This window comes from Eublepharis macularius, chromosome 2 (assembly GCF_028583425.1).
Source record: "Eublepharis macularius isolate TG4126 chromosome 2, MPM_Emac_v1.0, whole genome shotgun sequence".
NCBI classification, from domain to species: Eukaryota; Metazoa; Chordata; class Lepidosauria; order Squamata; family Eublepharidae; genus Eublepharis; species Eublepharis macularius.
Window position 1 is genome coordinate 69647219 of NC_072791.1, and position 24970 is coordinate 69672188.

Consider the following 24970-nt stretch of genomic DNA (forward strand, 5'->3'; position numbering starts at 1 on the left):
CCGGGCTGTATTGCCGTGGTCTTGGCATTGTAGTTCCTGGCGTTTCGCCAGCAGCTGTGGCTGGCATCTTCAGAGGTGTAGCACCAAAAGACAGAGATCTCTCAGTGTCACAGTGTGGAAAAGATGTAGGTCATTTGTATCTACTCAGGAGGGGTGGGGTTGAGCTGAGTCATCCTGTAAGAGTTTCCCAGGGTGTGGAATGCTAATGGCGGGAGGCTTCACTGTATCCTGAGGAGGTTCTTTTGCATATGGATTGGTACTTGATGTGCTAATCTTCTCTGCAGGGCTATTGTCGGGGATAGAATGTTTTGTTAGCCTGGTGTTTTTCAGAACTGGAAACCATGCTCTGTTCATTCTTAAGGTTTCTTCTTTCCTGTTGAAGTTTTGCTTATGCTTGTGAATTTCAATGGCTTCCCTGTGCAGTCTGACAAAGTAGTTGGAAGTGTTGTCCAGTATTTTGGTGTCCTGGAATAAGATACTGTGCCCTGTTTGAGTTAGGCTATGTTCAGCCACTGCTGATTTTTCAGGTTGTCCAAGTCTGCAGTGTCTTTCATGTTCTTTTATTCTTGTCTGGATGCTACGCTTTGTGGTCCCGATGTAAACTTGTCCACAGCTGCAGAGTATACGGTATACTCCTGCAGAGGTGAGGGGGTCTCTACTGTCTTTTGCTGATCGTAGCATCTGTTGTATTTTTCGGGTGGGTCTGAATACTGCTTGAAGGTTATGCTTTTTCATAAGCTTTCCCATCTGATCAGTAATTCCTTTGATATATGGCAAAAACACTTTTCCTGTAGGAGACTGTTTTTCCTTGGTTGGTTGATTCATCCTGGGTTTGATTGCTCTTCGGATTTCATTTCTGGAGTAGCCATTTGCCTGAAGTGCGTGGTTTAGATGATTCATTTCCTCATTGAGAAAGTGCGGCTCACATATCCGTCTTGCACGATCCACTAATGTTTTCATTATGCCTCTTTTCTGTCGGGGGTGGTGATTGGAGCTCTAGAATCAGCTCTAGAATCAGCACCCCACAAACCTAGTGTATGGTTCCGGTTTGTGGATGATACATTTATCATTTGGAGCCATGGGGAGGAAGAATTGATGGGGTTTTTGAATCATCTCAACAGCATCCACCTGAACATACAATTCACAATGGAGAAAGAAATCGAGGGAAAACTCCCATTCCTGGATACCTTGGTCATCCGCAAAGCAAACTTTCAGTTAGGTCACAAGGTCTACAGGAAACCAACTCACACTGATCGGTACTTACACAAAAACTCCAATCACCACCCCTGACAGAAAAGAGGCATAATGAAAACATTAGTGGATCGTGCAAGACGGATATGTGAGCCGCACTTTCTCAATGAGGAAATTACTCATCTAAACCACGCACTTCAGGCAAATGGCTACTCCAGAAATGAAATCCGAAGAGCAATCAAACCCAGGATGAATCAAACAACCAAGGAAAAACAGTCTCCTGCAGGAAAAGTGTTTTTGCCATATATCAAAGGAATTACTGATCAGATGGGAAAGCTTATGAAAAAGCATAACCTTCAAGCAGTATTCAGACCCACCCGAAAAATACAACATGCTACGATCAGCAAAAGACAGTAGAGACCCCCTCACCTCTGCAGGAGTATACCGTATACCCTGCAGCTGTGGACAAGTTTACATCGGGACCACAAAGCGTAGCATCCAGACAAGAATAAAAGAACATGAAAGACACTGCAGACTTGGACAACCTGAAAAATCAGCAGTGGCTGAACATAGCCTAATGCAAACAGGGCACAGTATCCTATTCCAGGACACCAAAATACTGGACAACACTTCCAACTACTTTGTCAGACTGCACAGGGAAGCCATTGAAATTCACAAGCATAAGCAAAACTTCAACAGGAAAGAAGAAACCTTAAGAATGAACAGAGCATGGTTTCCAGTTCTGAAAAACACCAGGCTAACAAAACATTCTATCCCCGACAATAGCCCTGCAGAGAAGATTAGCACATCAAGTACCAATCCATATGCAAAAGAACCTCCTCAGGATACAGTGAAGCCTCCCGCCATTAGCATTCCACACCCTGGGAAACTCTTACAGGATGACTCAGCTCAACCCCACCCCTCCTGAGTAGATACAAATGACCTACATCTTTTCCACACTGTGACACTGAGAGATCTCTGTCTTTTGGTGCTACACCTCTGAAGATGCCAGCCACAGCTGCTGGCGAAACGTCAGGAACTACAATGCCAAGACCACGGCAATACAGCCCGGAAAACCCACAACAACCATCGTTCACTCCTTTGTCATTAGCCCAGGCTTCAAAACGCTTCAATTTAGCAGAGTATGACCTGCGAGTAGTGTCCCTACGTGCATTCAGCAAAATCTCAGCTACTCTGTCAAACATCCCTTCCGACCCAGAATGTGTCAAGCAGTGAGGTTCAGTTTGGGTAGGTTGTGATACCAAACCCCTTTGTCGGACAGAAGGTCCGGGTTCAGAGCGAACCGATAATATGACCCCTGTGAAAGCTGCATGACATGTTGGAACCAAGCCTGTCTGGGCCAAAAGGGCGCTACTAGAATTATGTGAGGCCCATCCCTCTGAATTTTGCTGATGATTCGAGACAACAGCGGGAACGGAGGGAAGGCATAAAACAGGTGCCCTGTCCAGCGTATCTGGAACGCGTCCCCGAGGGAGTGGTGACCTAGACCTCCCCTGGAGCAAAATCGCAGGGCCCTCTTGTTGTCCTCCGATGCAAAGAGGTCTATGTCTGGGTACCCCCAGTCCAATAAGATGGCGTTCAGGTAGCTGTCTGCTATGGTCCATTCGTAACTGTCGGAACGCATACGACTCAGTTTGTCCGCAATGACGTTGGTGGTGCCAGGAAAATGGACCGCATGAATGAATACACTTCTGTCCATGGCCCATTCCCAAATCCGAACGGCCTCATCGCAGAGGGCCTTGGAGGTAGTGCCCCCTTGCTTGTTCAGGTAGAACATCATGGTGCAATTGTCCGTGAGTACCTGAACGGACTTCTGCTGCAGCGTGTCTGCAAATGCGATAAGGGCATAACGGACCGCTCTCAATTCTAGCAGGTTAATGTGATCTTCCCTTTCCTGCTCTGACCAAACCCCATGTGCCCTAAGGGCTCCACACTGGGCTCCCCATCCTATCATGGAGGCATCAGTCGAGATTGTGATCTAGGTTTGGATGAACTCAAATGCAATACCCCCAAGGAGATTAGTCTCATTAAGCCACCATCGTAAGGCACGGAGAATCCCTCTAGGAATGGAATATCTCTTGTTCTGGGATTCATGTTCAAAATCATGAACAGATAGGAACCACAGCTGGAGAGGTCGCATGTGCAACCGGGCCATAGGGGTAAATGCCATAGAAGAGGCCATAAGGCCTAGCAGTCTCTGGATAGCCGTTACCGACTGGAACCTACATCTCGAAAAGAGATTCACCATTCTGCCAATCTTTAGTGCACGTTCCCTGGGCAGAAAACCTCTATTTACATCGCCATCCAGCTCCATACCGATAAACAGTATTCTCCTGGACGGGGTAAGGTTAGATTTTTTGAGGTTAACCAAAAGCCCTAACCGGGCGCAGGTAAGCATCACCTGATTAATTTGGGCCAGGAGTGCATCAGCACACTGTGCTGCCAAAAGCCAATCATCAAGGTAGGGATAGATGGTACAACCTTGTTTCCTCAAGTATGCCACTACAACAGCCATACATTTAGAAAAAACCCGGGGGGCTGTTGACAATCCAAAAGGGAGTACCTGATAATGGTAGGCCTTACTGTTACAAAGGAACCTAAGGTATTTCCTATGACTAGGGTGGATGGCAATGTGGAAGTATGCGTCCCTGAGATCCAGGACAGCGAACCACATGTCCTCAGGCATTAACTGTAGGACTGTATTTAAGGTAAGCATTCTGAACCGTTTAACGAGAACAAATTTATTCAATTCTCTCAGGTCCAAAATGGGTCGTACGCCTCTATCCTTCTTGTCTGCAAGGAACATCCTAGAGTAAAAACCCAAGAGGTACTCCCTGAGGGAGTACCTCCTGTATGGCTCCCTTCTGCAGAAGTGTTACAACCTCAGCCTGCAACTTATCAGAAGAGGATTGTACTGAGTGGTCAGGAAGAGACAACACTGGGTAAACATCAAACTGAATTTTATAACCAACTGTAACAATGTTAAGCACCCAACTATCAGTGGTAATTTCTGCCCATGCTGAGGCAAACTGAGCCAGTCTGTTACCGAACACGACAAATTGTTTAAATTCTAGTCAGAACTGTTTAGGTTGAGTTGCTGACTCTTTGGCATTGTGGGCTTGTTGACCGCGACGTGGGCGGTAGCTAGGCCTCTGACGCTGAAAGGAGCTCGCAGGCGGCTGGAATTGCCTGTAGGACCCATAACGAGGATACGGCTGAAACCTTTGCTGCTGGCCACAATAGCTTTGAGATGAGCGATATTGATACCGATTGTCGGTGAACTGCCTGGACGGGAGAATGCCGTAGGAGCGAGCCGTCAGTCGGTCTTTACGCTTTTGCGAAAGGTATTCATCCGTTCTGGATGAGAATAGAGATTGACCCTCGAAAGGAAGATTCTCTACTTTGTTTCGTGTCTGGACAGGCAGTGCAGTTGTGCGAAGCCACGAGTGTCTGTGAAACACGATGGATGATGCCAATGTTGTCGTGACAGCCGTAAAGCCTCATCAAATATCACTTTAGCCAATACCTTCTGATCAGCAGGAAGCTTTTCCATGAAGGCCGCCATGCGATTTCATAGGAAAATCTGATAGGCTCCCATGATCGCCGAGTAATTGGAGATTTTCAGTGTCAGGGCAGCAGATGAATATAACTTCTTGCCCAACGAGTCCAGCTTCCTGCTTTCTTTGTCAATGGGTACGGCATGGGACCCTTGGCGCTGACGGGTCTGCATCTCCTCAGTAATGTGGGAACAAGGCGGTGGATGTGCAAAGAGATACATACAGACGTCATCTCGAGTTTTATATAGAGCTTCCAGCTTTCGAGACGTCGGGTAAACCGATGCTGGTTTTTCACAGATCGTGTTGATGATTTCCACTAATCCTTCTGTGAATGGGAATGCAATGGTCTGCGGATTCCCAGATTGGATATACTGCAGAATTTTATCTTTCGGCTTCGGATCCACAGCCAAAATTTCAATGTCCAAGGAACGGGCCATACGGACCATCTGCTCTGTGTAGAGCCGGTAATCTTCCGTAGGAGAAATACGACCAGTCCCAATAATGATGTCCTCAGGTGACGGGTCAGACGAAGGGCTAGGACTCGGATGTTGGTAAGGCCCAGGCCACCGGTAGGGAGAGCCATAGCAGGAGAAATCACTCCGAACGTCACCCCAATACTCTCTGTCAAGAGGCGGGGAATAGGATCGGTGAGACCTTGCATAAATGGAGCCTTCTCTCTCAAAACCTCTCCTTGGTGAGTAATAGGGTATACCCTCTCTCCCAGCAAAATCACCAGCAGACCATGCATGGGACGCAAGAGGTGGAGCGTCAGGTAGGTCACCGTCATCACCAGAAGAATAGCATGATGGAGGAGACAGGTGCGGAGAAGGAGTCTTGGGCTTCTCCCAGAGCACCTCATCAGTTTGGACCGAAGTCAATTGTCTGTGCTTCGACTTCTTCTTAGCCTTCTTCTCACCCTGGGAGGGTAAGACACAGTCGGAGCCTCGACTCTGGGTCACCGGATCCGGTGTTGCTAGATGGGATAACGGATCCGAAGTCTTAGGTTCCGTTCTGACTCCAGCCTTCGAACCGAGGGTAAGGCGAGTCGACTCCATAGACTTCTGAACCAACGGCGTCGGGCCCGGTGTCGGATCTGATGACTTTGGAACCGATACGGCCAGGATGTTTGGATCCGATGAAGTCCTCTGCACCTTCGGAGTCGACGTAGACGGCGGTTCCGACCTCGAGGGAGACTTGGAGCGGTATCGCCGCTTCCGAGTCGGATCCGAGTGCGGAGGTTTCGCGCAATTCGAAGCGGAGCCCGAGGCGTCTTTCGGATCCAAGGTCGGAGTTGGAGTTCGTCGGAACTGATCCGAAGAACGGGAGCAAGGGGTGGAAATGGAGCTACAGACAGACTGTATGGCCGAGGGAGCTTCAACTGTCCCGCTTACTGGTGGCGGTCCTTTTTGAGGGGTATCCGGGGCTCCCGATGCCCTCATAGCCTCCTCCAGAGTAGGGCATTCAATCTATTCGCCCTCTCAGCCCTGGTCTTGGGCGTAAATCGCTGACAATGCTCACATTTTTCAACGATGTGTCCTTCACCCAAGCACTCGAGGCAAACGGAATGGCCATCTGTTCTTGTCATCTTCGTAGAACAAGTTGAACAGCGTTTAAATAAAGCTTTCTCAGCCATCTCTGAAGAAAATGAACAATCTCCTCACAAAATGGCGTTTCTCACAGCGGACAGCTAGATCTTTACCGGTCGGCGGCAAAGAAGAAACTGAGGGGAAAGGGGGCGACGTCGCCCAATGTCATTCGGGCAGGAAAAGCCGCGCAGGCGCATTGGTGCGTACGTGCGCCCCCTAGTGGACGTTGACTAGAAAAGAAAAATCCAGTCGGCAGGCCTGCGCAGGCGCAGTCCCCCATGTGGGGCTGCACAGAAGACGGACAGTGAACTTGTCTGGGAGAGGATGGGATGGGCAGGACAAGTCGTTAGGAAGGGTCGTAGTGGTTCCATCCAGAGAGGGACAGTTTGAAAGAGGGACCGGGAACTTGTCAGGGAGACGAGGACAAAAGGTCAACATGTCCACCAGGTCCGGGTGCAGACATGCGTGGCGGGGACAGAGGAGGTCTCCCAGGTGGGAGAACACCCACTCGCTCTGCATGCTGGTGGGAGGGCAGGACAGGATGTTGGTTGCTTCAATGGACAGGTCTGACCAGACGGCAGATTTACTCATGCAATACTCTAACGGGTTGGACTGGGGGGGCTCGGGGGGTCCGCAAGGTACTCTCACACCATGGCCCCCGCCGAGTCCTCCACAGCAAGAGACGCAGCCACTGTGCTACGGCCAACCACACAGCCCACCGACGAGGCCCAGAGATTGAGTGGGCCTGTTTGGGTGGGTCTCTCCTGCCATGGCTCTCTTCCCACCTCTTCCCCCCTCCTTCTCCGCCGCCTGCCTTTCACCCCTGCTCGGTTCCCTCCATCCTGCCTTCTCTGCCTGGAAACAGAGCTCCGCTTTGTGGAGCTCCTTTTTCCAGCGCTCCTTCGTGCACCCCCGCATGGCAATGCTGCTCTTGATATGGGGGTCACAGAGGGAGGCCATTTGGTATGGAACCTCGTGGCGCAGAGGATGCAAGCGCTCAGCCACGCATGCCTGCATCCTCCTCACAAAGTTCCTGACCCTGGGGAGCAGCTCTTGCTCGTGCTCGAGCTACTTGGCCAGGAACTGGTCAAACCCATGGATCAGAGGGATAACCTGACCCAGGCTGGCCTCGTACAAGCATAAGAGCTTGGTGGCCTCCTTAAAGGGTTTCAACAACCAGCACATCTTGGCAAGGACCCTCCATTCCACAAAGTTCCCTTGTCCCTGCTGTCCCTCGGCTTGCTCTCTAGCCCAAGAACATCCCTCATGACCAGATGCAGCTTGTGCACTATGCACACCAGGCCCGGGAGGGATGCCTCTTCAGGGCTGCCAACATATTGCTTCCCGTGTCTGTCACCATGAAGCCACGGACAAACCCTTTCCCCTCCCCCAGCCGTCCACTCCCTCAGAGCTGCCTTTATCGTGGTGGCAATGTTCTTCCCAGTATGAACATTGTCCATCCCCCGGGCCTGGAGAAGAACTACCTTGTAGCCCAGCATCAAGCATGGCACCTGTTTTCAGGTGCCAGTTCTTGGCCTGGGGCAGCATAGGTCCTCTGGTTGCTACCAGTGGGTGGTGATGTCAAGGTAGCCATGATGGCAGCCGCTCCAGAGTTCTGCCGTGAAGTTCTAGCCCAGCAGCCCCATAAACCTGACCAGATCAGGCACTGATAATAATCAGTGTGAGCCCTCAAGTCTTGGGATTGTTTGAATTCTGGTGGCTCTTCCATGTAAACGCCTATATCATTGTGCAGAAAAGCTGTTTTTATGTCTACATGCTTCACGTGCATCTTTTACTCTGCAGTTATACTCACCCTTATTGAAGTGTGCCTCACCACTGGTGCAAAGGTCTCATCGTAGTCTTCACCATATTTCTGAGTGTAGCCTTTGGCAACCAATCTCACCTTGTATCTTTGCACTTTGCCTTCTGCATTGCGTTTGGTCTTGAAAATCCACTTGCATCCAACTGTTCTCTTCCCTGGAGGGAATTCTTCAAAGGTCCATGTCTGATTTTTGATGAGAGATTCAATCTCTTCCTCTGCAGCCCTTCTCCACTTCTCTGCTTCTCTGGCAGGCATTTTGTTATGTCTTCCATGTGGAGGGTTCAGGCACAACTTCTATCTTTGCCAGACAGGAAAGTCTTTTCAGTGGTATGTTTTGGTTTACTCTCTCTGATTGCCTGATTCTTGGCTCTTCAGCCCCTTCTGGCTCTGTGGCCCTTTCTGGCTCTGCAGGTTCCACTGCTGTGTCATGTGTGCAGTCCATGATGGGTAGTTGTACTGCTCTTTGTTGCTGTTTTTCGTTTTCTCCTGTTGGTGCACTTTCACCAATGTCTGCTACCTTCCTTTCATTAACATAGACAATGTGGCAGATTTTTATAGTTTCAGTCTTTGAGTTAAGGATTCGGTATCCTTTACATCCTTGTGCATACCCCACAATTCCTTCCTCTGCTCGGAGATCCACCTTAGATTTTTTTTCTTTAGGAACGTAACTGTAGGCTTTTGATCCAAAAACCTTCAGGTGATTCACACTTGGTTTGTACCCATACCATAGTTCATATGGGGTACTGCTTGCACCTTTGGTGGGCAGTCTATTTTGCAGGTAGGTAGCAGTGTTAATTGCTTCTCCTCAGAATTTCTCAGGTAGCCCTGGTTCAAGGAGCATGCACCTACTCATTGCAGTAGACAGCAATTCTTTCTCTCTGCTACTCCGTTCTGCTCTGGCGTGTATGGCACTGTGACTTGATGCTGAATCCCCTGCTCAGTCATGTAATTTTTCATTTCATGTCCTACATATTCACCTCCATTGTCAGTGCGGAGTGCCAATGGTCCTCTCTGGAATCTGTTACTGACCACTGCTACATAAGCTTTACATTTTTCCAGCACTTGATTTTTCTCCCTGATCATGTATGTTACAGTGTACTTGGAGAATGCATCAATGAAGGTGAGAATATATTTGTTGCTACTTGGTGTTGCTATTCTCATTGGACCACATAGGTCACTGTGTGTTAAATCTAATGGCTGCCTTGCCTCATTTTCCTCAGCTCCTTTCCCATTAAATCTGGGTCTGATTGCTTTGTTTTTAATGCAGCATATATATTTTTCTTCAAAAACACACTTTGTAAATTGCATGCCTTTCATCAAATTATTGCTTTGAAGTTGGCTGATTGCATTTACATCTGGATGCCCAAACTGCCTGTGCTAGATTAATGAGTAATTCTTATGTTTACAGGTCTCCTTTGCATCTGCAAAGTCAACTACTTGTTGGCACATTTCCAGGGCATACAGACTGTTCCTCTTCTTAGCTACAGCTATTATTTCTCTGTCCTCCTTAATGAGACATTGCTTCCCAAAAGATACTTTTATGTTTTTCTCTGCAAGCACACTTACAGAATGCAGGCTAGTTTCCAAAGTTGGCACATAGAAGCACTTTGTTAGCAAGATTCCCCGGGTCTGTTCGTTTGGAAGTTTGCATCTTAATGTTCCAGACCCTATGCTTGCTATTTCTACCTATCTACCATCTGCTACACACAACACTTTCCTTTTTTCTTCTTTTAGCATTTCAAAGAAAACTTTATTTCATGTCATGTGAGCTGTACATTCAGAGTCAATATACCAAAATTGCTCTCTAGGTTCTCTTTCTGCTAGCTTAAAGCATTTCCTTGCAGGTTTTGGTTTGTCACATTGGAAATTCCTCCCTGCTCCTTCCTTTCCTTTCTGGGAGGAATCCTTTTGTTTGGAGAGTGCAGTTCTTTTTGAAGTGACTGCCTTTCCCACATTCATGACAAAATGCTTCAGCTTTCTTGCTTAATTTTACAGCACCCATACCACTTTCACAGACCTTCTGTCTGAATTCTGGAATTACATATGTTTATTATACACCTCCAGCATGCTTATGGCTTGACTCAGAGTCAAATCTTTCTTAGCTTCTATTTGAGTTATGAAACTTTCATACTCTGGTTGTAGGATGATCAGCAACAGCACTATCAGATCTTCATCAAGGAGATTTTTCCAGCTGAGCGAAGCTGCTGGACTAAAGCCAGAAAATCATCCAGGTGCTCATGCAAGCTCTGATGCTCTCCCATTCTAATACTGAACAACTTCCTTTGTAAAAACATTCTACTCTTAAGCGACGTATCTACATAAAGTCTTCGAACTTCTTCCCAGATATTTTTTAGCTTTATCAATATGAATCACCCGAAAAATATCCCGGTCCTCCAAACCTTTAAACAGGATCCCTTTGGCTTTGTTGCTGTGCTCATCCTATTTTCTTTGCTTTTCAGGTTCCTCATTTGCCGGTCTTGGATCTTTAATTGCGCCCCAAAATCTTTGTTCCATGAGATAGGTCTGCATGCGGGCCTTCCAGATTACATGGTTTCTTCCGTTCAGCCTTTTTATTACTGCAACTTGCTAAATGCTATTTAATCAGAAATCAATCCACAAACCACTCTCTGCTACCATGTAGAATCTGGTATATCTTAGGAATGATCTTGAGTCTGATTAAGGAGTGAATGAAGAGAGTTTATTCAGGAACTACGACAGAAAGGAGAGAAATAGAATAGATTCTATCTACCTCAGTAAAAAAAAGGGAGGAGGGTCTTCTGGGAAGAAAGAGGAAGAAGGAAGTAGCATAAGAATACCAATCTGGAGATATGCAGGAAGGACAGAAGAGAGGAGGAAAGAAGGATCCCACTCTGCCATCTATCTAACTGTCAGACCCACTGCCCCTTGCAGGTATTTTGTGTCTTCTGCTTTCTCTGTACACAAAACACTGTATTTCCAAAAGCCTCAACTAGGACCAGGGCTTTCTTGGTTCTGGCACCAACCTGGTGGAACTCTCTGAGGAGACCCGAGCCCAGCAGGATTTATCATTCCACTGGGCCTGTAATACAGAGATGCTCCACCAGGCATCTGGGGGGCTGAAGTGGGGGGGCCACCCAACCAGCCTCCTGCCATAAGGGGCGGGTCTTTGCTGCCTTATCAATTGGTCACCCTGCCCCACAGATTTGTTGTTACTGGAGGGTTGGGCAATATGTGCACTGCCGTTTAAATTAATTTTATACTGATGTTTTTATATCTTTGTTACCCTGTTGATTTTATTTTTTTTTGTTATAATCTACTCCAAGCCTGTTTGCAGACCAAGTGGAATATAAATCTAATAAATAAATAAATACAGCCAGTCCCTTTTAGGTAAGATATACTCCCTTCTATTGCACTTTGTCATGGTCTGTATCAAATCTTAAAAGCATGATTTTTTGTTATGGGAATGTATGTATCCTCTCAATCATGCACAACACAAAAACTTGCACACTACCAATAAAACATAGCTTGTTGCTGTATCTGTAACCCAAAGCATGTTTCTTTTTTCTCTTGCCTACAAATCAGGATAGGCTTTATTGGCAAAAGAAGAAACCATAGTTTTTGGTTCTGGCTTAAACTGTGGCTTATTGGAAATGCACACATCTTCAGTTGCTAAGCTATGCACAAGGAGAGAGAAAAGAGGGAGAGCTTCCAAGGCAAGTTCTCATGTCTTGTCAGTAGGTCTGACTGCTGCTCCTTTTAAAGTAAACTAGAATATTTGTTAACCATGGTCAAAACCCAACATTTTCACTTAATGAGGGCCAGAAAGTTAAAATCAGTTTGGTCTGGGAGAAAAATTCATATAAGTCCTAGGAACAGCAATAATCACATGTTGTCAGGAAGAGAGGACAGCCTCCTCACACAATGGACTAAGGACTGGGACCAAATGAGAGAGGGCTGAAACAGTGGAACAAGGAGGAAGAAACTGGCAGTGGGTTGAAAATGCAGGAACTGAGAAATGGAGGAAGCATAAGAAAAGAGCTGACACATCTTATCCAACTGTAAACTTTCTCGGATAACTTTAGCATAACTGCAATGTATCTACCAATAGGAGTTTGGCTCTGATAATAAATTAGCATTAAAGCAAAGTTAGTTTTATGCAGTTAGATATGCCATTTTATGCAGTTAAATTTGATATTAAATATGCCATTTTCAACTTGTTCAAATTGAACAAGCTGCCCACCCTTTGGCTAGGGAACAAGAATTTGTCCATTATGGATACTGCAAAAGCAAGCTTTACTTTTTCATGAATTTTAAAGCCTATCACTGCCCTTGGAATTTTTGTTGTACATATATCTTAACAAATTTTTATTGCTCATTACTTCATTATTAGTGTGTATTTTAATTAAATCCAATTTTCAGAACTGCAGACATAATTGAAACACAAAATAAATCCTGGAAAATTGATGTTGCAAAGGTTTCTTAATTACTATCTTCTTTAAGAATTAATCCATTTGAAAGCAGGATAACTCTCAGCAGTACTTTGCTTATACGTTAGATATTGACTTTTCAGTTAGTGATTTTTCATATGGCCTGAATATAATAAAGACAAGTAACAACCATCAGCAATTTACTTACTGGAGTAAGAGCCCCTTCTGCTTGGGCCTCCATTAGACTTGTGGGTGTAACAGCAAGAAGTTGGCCTGCAGTTCCAACTGGGAGTTCTAGCTGATTTGCAAATGGCTCAGAAGCTGCAATACCACAGTATTCCACAGCCAGATCCAGCGCTGTCCCTTCTGCTGCATTCTTGCCATAAGCTATAAACTTATCCTCTTGTGGGGACTCCTCAAGGACTTGAAGCACTTCAGGTTCATCATCAGAAGGGCTCCCAGTTGTTTTATGCCCTAAAACTCCATTAGTCCTGAAATCTTGCAGGTCCCGTTCTTTGTCCACTATAACCCATTCCTTAGAGTCAACCTCCTGCTGACAGGAACTCAAATTGACCGCCACATATCCATTGCTAACACCACCATCACCCTGTTCTGGAGAATACCCGGAAGCAGGCTTAGAACCTTCAGGCAGGTATTCTTCATCATAATGCCAAACATGTTCATTGCAAGAAGTAACTGCAGGCAGAGGAGTTTTCTGAGAAGCAGCAGCAGCAGATTCTTTTCCAGCATTCAACCCTCTTTTCTTCTTCTCCATGCTAGGAAAAAGAGACATTTGTAACTAGATTATTATTATTATTATTATTATTATTATTATTATTATTATTATTATTATATCCCGCCCTCCCCGCAAGCGGGCTCAGGGCAGGTTACAACAGAAGATAAAATATACAAGATAAAATCACAATAAATTAACACAGCTTTCTAATAAAACACCTGCTCACCATATAAAAACCATATAACATCTGATGGAGGTGGAGGTGTGGCTTAACCATGTGTGGTCACTCATATATGAGGGGTAGATGGTCAATACCCCCTACAGACATAGAGGAGACCGGGAGAGAGGCTAATTTGGTGGAAACCCTGATGGCCTCAATCATGCGCCTGGAGGAACATCTCCATCTTACAGGCCTGCTTGAAGGAGACAAGACCTTGGTGGGCCAGGGTGTCCTCAGACAGAGAGTTCCACCAGGTTGGAGCCAGGACCGAAAAGGCCCTGGCCCTGGTTGAGGCCAATCGAGCCTCCCTGGGGCCAAGGACCACCAGCAGGTGCTTACCGGCTGATCTCAGCACCCTCTGAGGAGTATATGGGAAGAAACAGTTCCTCAGGTATGCTGGTCCCAGTCCGTTTAGGGCTTTAAAGGTTAATACCAAAACCTTGAACCTGATCCGGAACTCCACGGGAAGCCAGTTTAGCTGCTGCTGAACTGGAGTTACATGTGTCCTGAAAGGCACACCCATCAAGACACGGACAGCAGAGATCTGAACCAGCTGTAATTTCTGGGTCAGACTCAAGAGAAGCCCTGCATAGAGTAAGTTACAGTAATCCAATCTGGAGATGACCATTGTACGGATCACTGTTTCCAGGTCACAGGTCGAGAGATAAGGAGCAAGCTGCCTGGCCTGCCGAATATGGAAAAAAGCAGACCGGACAACTGCCGCAACCTGGTCCTCCTTTGATAAAGAGGAGTCCAGCATCACGCCAAGACTTCTGACCAGCGAAAAGGGAACAAGAGGTGCGCCATCGAAGGCTGGAAGCTGGATCCCCCCCTCCAACATCCCATGACCTAAGTACAGGACCTCGGTCTTCGTGGGATTTAACTTCAGTCTGCTCTGCTTCACCCAACCAGACACGGCATCCAAAGCTTTAATCAGAGCTTCTGGAGCCAAGCCAGGCCAGCTGACCAACAACAGACACAACTGGGTGTCATCAGCATACTGTTGGCAACCCAGTCAAAACTCCGTGCCAGCTGGGCGAGGGGGTGCATATACAGATTGAACAACAATGGGGAGAGAATCGCCCCCTGGGGGACGCCGCATACCAATGGTTGGCGTGCAGACACCCTCTCCCCTAGCGCCACCCTCTGTCCCCGACCACGGAGCAAAGAGACAAGCCACTTTAAGGCAGTCCCTTGTATCCCCACATCAGCAAGGCGGTGGGTCAACAATTCATAGTCAACCATGTCGAATGCTGCCAAAAGATCCAATAACACCAGCAGCAGCGACCCACCTCGATCCAGATGTCTACGGAGATCGCCTATGAGGGCGACCAACACTGTCTCAGTCCCATGGCCCAGGCAGAAGCCAGACTGGAATGCTTATTAGCATTACCTGAACAATGTAATGTAGAAAACAACAGGATACTACAAAATATAGATTTTCAAGTCATTTATTATTTTTAGAAAAAAACTAAATCTATACATATCTGAATCTCTAGCATAATGCATAGAAGTTCTATCCATTATGGAGGAACTTCTCAAATTATCCTATGAAAAAACAGATCGACAGCCTCCTTACCTTTGAACTCTGGGACTGCTTTAACAACTGTTGAAATCAAGAGACCCCAAAAATGGTGAGATCTTTACCAAAGAACAGATCAAGTTAAGTTTCAAACACCGTTATTTTAAACTGAAAGAAATTCAGAACAAAAGGAACTGCTACGTACCAGATTTCCAGAAATTTATCTGTGTCTGGCTTTGACTCCAAGGTCAAACGTTTCTCCAGTTCAAAACTGTGGATTGATCGTAACTTCCGCACCAAGGGAAAATCTCTGTCTTGCTGTGTAGTCTCTGAGCGGACTCGAACTGGAGAACCTAGACTTGGTGCATTAAGCATGCCATTAATTGGTCCATGACTATTTTCCTCTTCTGTAGCAGCCTGTAATAATACAGTACACATTAACTGTAACCAGATCAGAAGACAGACAAACCAAATATAATGTATACAGGATAATATCCCTTGTAAGACAACACAGATTCAAAAACCAAGTGGAGTCAGACAACAAGTCAGACTGACTCTTCAGTTCAGGCTGATCTACCGCCAAAGATGATCTAAGCATTACAAGACAATCAGTTTTCATTTGTGGCTAATATGAAATCTTTTGTAAATGTGATACCTCTGGCTTTTATTTACTTTTAATCCAAATCGAAGTTTAGCCCTAAAGGACTGCCTTTTTCATGGATATATATACATTGCATGCTACTATCCAGCATTTAGAACTTCGAGTACATTATCATGTTTCCAGACATCATGCCTAGGGCTGATCCTACGGGGAAACAATACTGTCTACCCTTACATATACAAGGAAATGCATGTCTTATCAGCAAAAGTGCCACCCTACTTGTGACTAGTATAAGTAATGGGAGAATGAAAACAAGCTGCATTCATGCCCATCATGCAAAACCATAGGTTTGTTGTGATGGCTGGGTATTACCACAAGCTACACCAATCAGGAGAAAAACTGCAATAAAGCAATGAAATATGTGATAGAGGTTTAAAAATTATGAATAATGTGGACAAAAGAGGGGAATTATTCTCCTCCTGAAAATATATGCTCTGGGTCAGCCAATGAAACTATTTAGCAGTAGGCTGAAGTCACACAAAAGAAAACATTTCTTAATGTAATGCATGATTAACTTAGGGAATTCATTGAAACAGAACAGAATTTGGTACTGTCTGTTACCATAGATGTTTCCAGAAAGAATTAAATGTATCCTTTCTTTAATTTGACTATCATTTGCTATTATCATGGCTAAAAATGGAACCTCCATGTTAAAAGCAGAAAGCCAGAGCTGGAGAGGATGTCTCCATCATAGTTTATCACAGGAATCTAACTGGCCAGTGCTGGGAAGTACGGAGCTTTGTTTTGATTCAGCAAGGAAAAAAAGGCTTATATAGAGGAAGGAACAACTGGATATTATAGTTCTATCAGCTACATCACTTACTTTATGGACTCCCAGTTTTGTCTTATTCCTGTTTGCATCCATCTCCTCCCACACATCCTTTTCCTGAGGATGAAGATGTCCAGGAGACTCTGGTAACTTCTCTGGAGAGATTCCAATAGGGATACCATTCTCACCATCACTGAGCTGCTCATCTGGAAACACTTCATCTGTGTTTTCTCGCAACAAATCTCCTGGTATTGGAGTAGCATTGGCAATTCTATAAAGAATGAAAATGCATAACTGTATTGAAAGTAATGCTGCAACACTTAACTGACTTATCATTTTTATTAACTGATTAATTATTGATTAACTACTTCCAAGCAGTTGTAAAATGATTGGACAGACTGTGCAGCAGCTCTCTATAATATGCAATGCCACTTGTCTTTGAGAGTCACCTCCCCCTTCTCTCCGCCAGGAAAGCAATGAAAAGTTTAAAAAGATTTGAAATACCCATCAAACTCTTAGCTTATGCTATTCATCAAGACTAAGCTACTAAAGGAACCCTGATCAACTCCTCATTAAACAAATTAAGTTTGTTCACAGATGATGTAGTTATTTACATTAGTGATCCCATTGACTCACTAAGCAATTTGTTAAGAAACATTCAACATTTTAGTTTGGTCTCAGAATTTACTTTTAAGTATTCAAAAACGGAAATTTACCCCAAGCATGTCCCACCATATATTCAAACAGCAATTCTAGATAATTTTCAATTTAAATGAGTAACTAACTGTGCAATCCTAAGTAGAGTTACTCCAGTCTAAAGCCATTGATTTCAATGGAGTAACTTTGCTTAGGATTACACTGTAAATCTTGGCAACACTGGGCATCAATATTCCTATTAATTTAAAGAATTTATTTGAACATAATTATAAACCCTTCAGTAAACAAGTATATAATACTCTAGAAGATTGGGCAAAGTTTCAATTAGTTGTTGTAAATTTTCCGGGCTGTATGGCCGTGGTCTTGGCATTGTAGTTCCTCACATTACGCCAGCAGCTGTGACTGGTATCTTCAGAGGTGTAGCACCAAAAGACAGAGATCTCTCAGTGTCACAGTGTGGAAAAGATGTTAGCAGGTAATTTAGATCTACTCAGGAAGGTGGGTTTGGGCTGAGTCAATATTAAAGCCTTAAACATCAAATTACAATCTTACAAGATATTAACATCATTGAAGCTTTATTGTTGTAAATCTATCAAAGATCCTAGGTGTTTGAAAGGTTGTGGAAATATAGGAACATTCATCCACTGTTGGTGGACATGCCATAAAATATAAGCTTTTTAGAACAAAATTCTCTTCACTATTAAGAATATTACAGGATATTTAATACCAAACTGTCCAGAAACCATCTTGCCTAACCTCTGGAACAACAATCCCATTCCTAAATTGAAAAAGGATCTTATTTCTTTATTGCTAATGGTAGCTAAGACACTGATAGCTCAAAACTGGAAATCAGACAAGATTCCTTCTGTTATAGAAAAAGATACTAAAGGTATGGGACCTTTTAGTATTAGATAAAATTTCAGACCAATTAGCAATCATAGACAATCATAATTATCAATCTTCCTTTACAGAAAAATGCTTTCCTATTTTTGATAATACTATTAATTATGCATATGAAGAAAGTACTTTGCCTAAAAATTGATTTTTCATTTTATTAATAATTAATGGCATAAGTATTCTTTAAAAAAAGCTATAATCAATATTAGACGTATAGATAACTATTATATTGTTCATATGTTTGGTTTAAGAGTTTCTTATATTGTTATTGCTGATAAGGTTATAAATAAACAGTTACTTTAAAAGTTTTTAAAGGCTTTCTTAAAAAGAGAGGAGTTGGTACATACTTGGAAGCAGCATCCTCTGACTTTAAAGCCTTTCCTTCTGATTCTACTTATGGCATCTGACAGATTGTTTAATGATAAGGAAAATAAATTGGGCATATGCTCAGAAGCACTCTTTTGAATTTCATCAGAATTCTGGCTCCATACCATGCGAGGTGCTAGTACATTTAAATTTGATGAAGATACAGCATGTCCCAATTCTTGTGTTTAAGGGATTGGGAACTGACTGTAGCATCTTGTGCCCTTCATATATCCCATCTCTAGTACAAAATCCTGGGTCATTAGTGAAACTTGTATAGTATTAACCATTAATAATACTGGTATGTTGTCACTGAATCATGGTAAAAGATGGTGGGAATATATTTTTCTAGTGGAGAGACTACAAAAGAGGAACTCTACAAGAGCTTGGATCCTGTTCAGTGTGAACACAGTGGTGTTTGGGGAAGCAAACTTCATGACATCTTCTCTCTTTCTATATAGCTTGTTCTAACTCTTGCAATCATGCTGTGCCTCCCACAATCATGCCCCAGGAAAATTATCTGTAATCTGAATTTAAAGCTGAAATGAGGACGTCTGTCATCTGTAGCCAGCAGAATTGGAGGATTACAGGTGCTAGGATTTTAAAGTTTTGAATCTTCAACCAACATATTTAGGAGTAGCCACATAGCTGATGCTAAAGGGAACACCTCAAAATCTGAAGCAGGCCCTCCTAGTCCAAAAAGATGGTAGTGCAATCATCCAGCAGGTGGTGCAATAGGAATGTAATGACTACTGTTCATGTCCCAGATTCATTCTGAAAATCATTACAGATGACTATGTAAATGAAGGCCTACTATCACCGAGGTATCACTATGGACGATCCAATTCTGTTAATATTGTCCTTCAAAGCAGAAATTGAACAATTTTATTCAAATTTATTCATGTTCCATGCTGCAGTATTGATATTGAACAAGAATCCTGACTTAATGCCAATGAGATCGCTAAATCCGTTTGCAGCAAAAGCACTGTAAGAGGAGACCAAAGCAATTTAACTCTAGAAGTATGATCCATTTTTCCCAGGAAAATCTGCAATGTTTATGCTTGTCAACACCTGCTCACGAAGAAAACACATCTTGTTTTCTCATTACTGAAGTAATATGATGGGCAAAGAAAGACCTGCCAAGTTTTCCTTGTTATAAAAGTATTAAAGAAACTGAAACCTTCTCTACAGTTGCAGTTGGCAACCTTGAGAAGAAAACAGACTAGAAAGAGCTTCAAACGCTACATCATTAACTAGGTAACATAAACTGAAATACTCCAACATACCCTATTGCAGCTGGGGTCAGTCGAGTATGCAACTGAGGAGTAGTTGAAGTGGTGGTGGTAGTTAACGATCCATCATTTCCACTCTTTTCCCAGTCAAAGGGATCACTCTCTGTCACTCCAAAGGTCTTCATGCTGTTGTCGAAGACGGACATGAGAAGCTATTAAAAGCAAAGAGAGTTAATAAACCCTCTTCAAGTGAGTAGGGAAATAATCATTGCCACTTGTAGTAGTGATGTGCTCTGTGAAAAGTTCTACCTTGAGGTCTGAAAGGCAGATTGACAGAACACTCATATCAAATACTGCACAGAACTAAATACTATCACTATTCATGCTATAAACAAATAATTGTACCAGTGAATAACTTAGGGCCAAGCTAGAAGTGACAAATTACACTTGATTTATAGCACCTTGGTTTATTATGTGATTGAGTGGAGCGCAAGTGGAGTGCAATTGAACAGGGAGGAATGTACATTTGCCATTCAAGTGTAATTCGTCACTTCGAGCTTGGCCCTTAGCAAGGTGCTATAAACCAAGGCACAATTTCAGTTGCTACATGTCCAGGAAGCAGAAGAACCAGTAGCAGCATCTAAGCAAGTGATCATAGCTCGTGTCAGGAAAATGATCATCATACCTAGTGTTAGGAAATACAAGAACCTCTTGTTGCCATACGAACCAGCCTATCAGTTAAGTTCTACACCACAGCCCTTCTCTGAGTACCCCAAGTTAAATAGGTGGCTGTTCATGAGAATGCCTTTTATGTGGCGGTGCTCTGGTTGCAGAATTCTTTCCCTACACAAATTGGCAGCTGCCCACATTAACATTTTAGATGCCTGGTAAAGTAGTTTCTATATACTGTTTCTCTGAGAAGTATGGCTTTATAATTAGTCATATTGTACTAGATTTATACAGGGCCGGATCAATGGGGGGGGGCAGGCTGGGTAGTCTGCCCCCAGTGCTGCCAAAGAGGGGGCGCCGGGTGCAGCTGCCAGCCCCAGGAGCATGCGGGCAGCAAGACAGGGGGCGTGCTTTCCGCACGCCCCTTGTCCTGGGGAAAGGCGAACGGCGTAGGCAGCCTCCCAGCCACCTGCACTGCCTTTTGCCTGCCTCGGGAGGCTAGGAGGCTGCCTGCGCCGTTCGCCTTTTCCCCCCGCCCCCGCAGCAAGCCAGCCACCCCTTGTCCTGCGGGAAAGGCAAAAGGCAGCACAGGTGGCTGGGAGGCCACCTGCGCTGTTCGCCTTTCCCCAGGACAAGGGGAGCGCAGAAATCCAGCTGCCCCTTGTCCTGCAGGGCAGGAGAATGGTGCGGGCAGCCTCTGAGCCACTCGCACTGCCGCCACCGCCAGCTCCGCGGCGCGCCGGGACAGCCGGCTTGCAGCGGGGGCGGGGGGGCGCCCCAGCGTGATGACGTCATAGGAGTGATGTCATCATGCAGCACCAGGAGCGCGCATGCGCTATGCACGCATGCAACTAGCCCAACTACGGTTGCCCTGGGTGCTGGCAACCATAGATCCGTCCCTGGATTTATATTTGATTTTGTATTGTTTTAATCTTGATTGCAAATCACCTTGACTGCTTTTTAAGTAGAAAAGCAAGGTACAATATTTTAAATAACTCATTCATATAAATCAGGCCTTAACCTCTAATAATATAAAAATTCTTAAGAACAATCAGTCTCTAGTATAAACCTGCCTGAGAAATGAGATAACTTACAGAGGCTCTGCTTTAGGTACCTCCATTGTAAGAGATAAAACGGGGTGGTCACTCAAGAGAAAGTCTCTTCAGTAATGGCACCTCATGTGTGATACGTCCGTCCCCCAAATTTGCTTACCTAATGCTTCTTTAGTTACTAGGCAGCAACTTCTACATTTAGCCAGCCTTTTAGTTATTTTTTTCTGCTAGTGTAAGGCAGGTTTTGTTTTACGATTGGTGATATATACTATTTTTCATAGTACGTTTTAGTATTTTATGATTTTATTGAATTATGACTTTACACATTGTATTTAGGAAACGCCCTGGAAACCTATGGCTGAAAGGCAGGCTACCAATATTATGTATTTTTATAATTAAACAGATAAAGTTCCCACTGAGAACTATAGTAATTCTCTGAGGTTTAAACACAGAAGTGACAAAATGGTTAAACTACTGTGTTTAGCACTAAAATAGCAACTCCCTTCTGTATTCCTGCCAAAGATTAGAAACTTTATTTTTCTAAACTTTATTCTTCATGAGCACCCATTAATCATATCGAAGAAAATTCTGAGTAATTACCCCCTTGACCCAAAGTTTTGCTAGAGGAAATTGAAGAACTCTTCAGCAAAATGAAAACTAGGAAAGTACCTGGTCCAGATTTGATCTCTATTGAGCTGTACCAGTATAACTTTGGTTGGTGGAGCTCCGTTTTGACTCTAGTTTTCTCAGTGATAAATGAAATTGGTATAATTCCAAGTGGCTGGAGACAAGTGATTATAGTCCCTATCTACAACAAAGCATTAGATGACAAATCCTACCAATTATTGTCCAATTAGTCTTTTGTCTTCATTAGAAAAACTTTATGCTTCCTTATTACTAAAAAATTATTAGATTGGATGATTTCTGAAAAGATTCCAGGCCCTGAGCAAGAGGCTTTGTTAATGGAAAGTCTACAATAGATTACTGTTTAGTCTTGTATCACTTAGCTAGAAAATATACACCAACATGCACCTCCAGGCTGCCTTTGATTCAATTCCAAGGGATTCAATTCCAAGGGTATATAGGACAAACTAGAGAAATCATTGATTGATTAAAGACTGCTATTGTTAATAAAGAAAAGTTATAGGGTTCTCCTTCAGCTTCATTGTAGTCTGAAAAGCCAGTTGTCCAATTCTTTCCCTTTACAGAAGGGTGTTCGGCAAAGATGCTTCTTAGCTATTATTATTTAATTTGCATATAAATGATATAGATCCAGAGGAGTTAGCCGTGTTAGTCTGTAGTAGCAAAATTGAAAAGAGTCCAGTAGCACCTTTAAGACTAACCAGCTTTACTGTCGCATAAGCTTTCGTCAGCTTACCAGTTCTCTTTGTCAGATGCGTGGAGGAGAGTAAGAAGAAACTGGTCAGACATATAGGTGGAGAGGGGAGGGGGGAGTAGATGCAATCAGTAGCTTCTGATAATGAAATCAGTTACTTCTGATAATGAGAGAACCATTCATAGTCTCTATTCAATCCAAGCCTGACTGAATCAAATTTACATATGAATTCCAATTCAGCAGCTTCCCGTTGGATTCTGTTTTTGAAAGGTTTCTGTTGAACTACAGTGACCTTTAAGTCCTTGATGGAATGTCCTGGTAGACTGAAGTGTTCTCCCACTGGTTTCTGGATGTTGCCATTTTTAATGTCAGATTTGTGTCCATTTATTCTTTTGCGCAGAGGTTGGCTGGTTTGTCCAATGTACAGAGCAGATGGACATTGTTGGCACATGAGGGCATATATCAGATTGGAGGATGAGCAGCTGTAAGAGCCAGAGACAGTGTAGTTGATGCCATTGGGTCCTGTAATTGTATTCCCTGGGTAGATATGAGGGCAGAGCTGGCAACTGGGTCTGTTGCATGCATCTGACAAAGAGAACTGTGATTCTTGAAAGCTTATGCTACAGTAAAGTTGGTTAGTCTTAAAGGTGCTCCTGGACTCTTTTCGATTATATAAATGATATGGCACATCATCTGAAAAACACTCAATTTTACCCACCAATGTTAGCTGATACCCTGATATTTAGGGTTGCCAGGTCCCCTTACCATCCCAGCAGGAAGCTGGGGACCTGGGGTTTACCGTTCTTGTGTACCCAGCATGCTTCACTCACTCACGCACTCGCATGATAACATCATTTCCAGGTGACATCTTTGCACGGGTGCAGGAGCATGCACGCACTTTGCAACAGACCGATTGGGGGCTCAAACAGGACCAATTTGGCCCGTTTGGGGCCAAAATAAGACTGTCGCAAAGCATGCGTGCGTGCACACTTTCAGGGTGGCACAATGACATCACTCCCAGGAATGGTATCATAGCACCACCCACAGGAGCATGCCTAGGAGAACCATTCCCGCATCCTTCTCCCCTGCCAGTTAGGTGAGTGGTGCCAGGGGGTGGAGGGTGAAAGTGGGGAACCCCCGCCCCCACCAGGGGAATGGGATCCCTAATAATATAAATGTTATATGTAGACAACACACTTTTGCTAGCTAAGACTTCTGTGGGCCTTTTCAGACTATTATAATTCAGAAGGGTTGACAATAAACCAAGGGAAGTCTAAGGTTATGGTATTTTCTAAATCTAGTCATATACAGAAATATAATTGGCAAGTTAATGGGAAACCTGTAAAGCAAGTAACTCGATTTTGTTATTTCGGAGTCTATTTTCAAGCTCATTTGGCTTGGAGGGCCCACCTTAAGAATGCTCATTAATGGGCCTTGATTGCAACGAAGGCTATAATACATTTTTTTTCTATAATAAAGTTGGCCAGTTTGTCCCTGCTGCTATTTCAGTTTTTAATGAATCAGTGCTGTTGGCTTCTCTACGGAGTTCCAATGTGTACTGAGACCTGCAGAGAGACACTAGATTCCCTTTTGCTATTATTTTTGTGGAAGATCACAGGTGTGCCAAACTGTGTGGCTAATGTCTCTCTAGGAGCAGAATTGGGCTTGTGATCTCTTGAAAAGCATGCTTGGGCTCTGGCTAAAAATGTTAGAAGCTAATGTGTGTCTCTTGTTTATTAAAATCTAATTTATATGTCACTCCACGGAGGAAATTAATGGAAATTAGACTTCAATTGTTAGGATTTAATAGTAGTGAGTTAGTGAGAATAGGAAGGTTAGCAGCATACTGTTTGGTGAATGAACGCTTGTATACTTTGGATTTTTTGAGCACAGTGCAGACAGCCCATAGGGTATGCTCTCCTTTATAGCTCAGATTATTCTATCCAAAGGCTTTAACATACTTAGAATTTTTAACTTCCATGATACAGGAGAGCATTTATGCTCACAAGACTAAATTCTATTCCTTCTCACGTAATGCAAGGGCAAATGCAAAAGATTCCATATTCTGGTAGACATTGAGACAGTGCTCCAGGCCAGATAGAAACTTTGGAGCATTGTTTACTGGAATGCAATATGTTTCATGGTACCAGGGATATGTGGATTACTCCTATTTTTTATGATAATGAAGGGTTGACAATACCAGATAAGGTAAAAAAAATTTTTTGAAGATGTGGAGTTAGAAGTTACACTGAATGTTCCCAATTTTGTTGCTT

General features: G+C 43.9%; 1 protein-coding gene across 2 annotated transcripts in view; it reads right to left on the bottom strand.

Annotated features, from left to right (window-relative positions):
* The window catches only part of TTBK2 (tau tubulin kinase 2), a 107480-nt gene that overhangs the window by 21218 nt on the left and 61292 nt on the right, over positions 1-24970 (bottom strand). For both annotated transcript variants that reach the window (XM_054972830.1, XM_054972829.1), the window contains exons 9-12: positions 19695-19852; positions 16546-16762; positions 15267-15478; positions 12792-13359 (exon numbers count right to left, since the gene is read on the bottom strand). In XM_054972830.1, the coding sequence (XP_054828805.1) occupies positions 12792-13359; positions 15267-15478; positions 16546-16762; positions 19695-19852 (1155 nt within the window). The remainder of the gene's footprint in view (positions 1-12791; positions 13360-15266; positions 15479-16545; positions 16763-19694; positions 19853-24970) is intronic.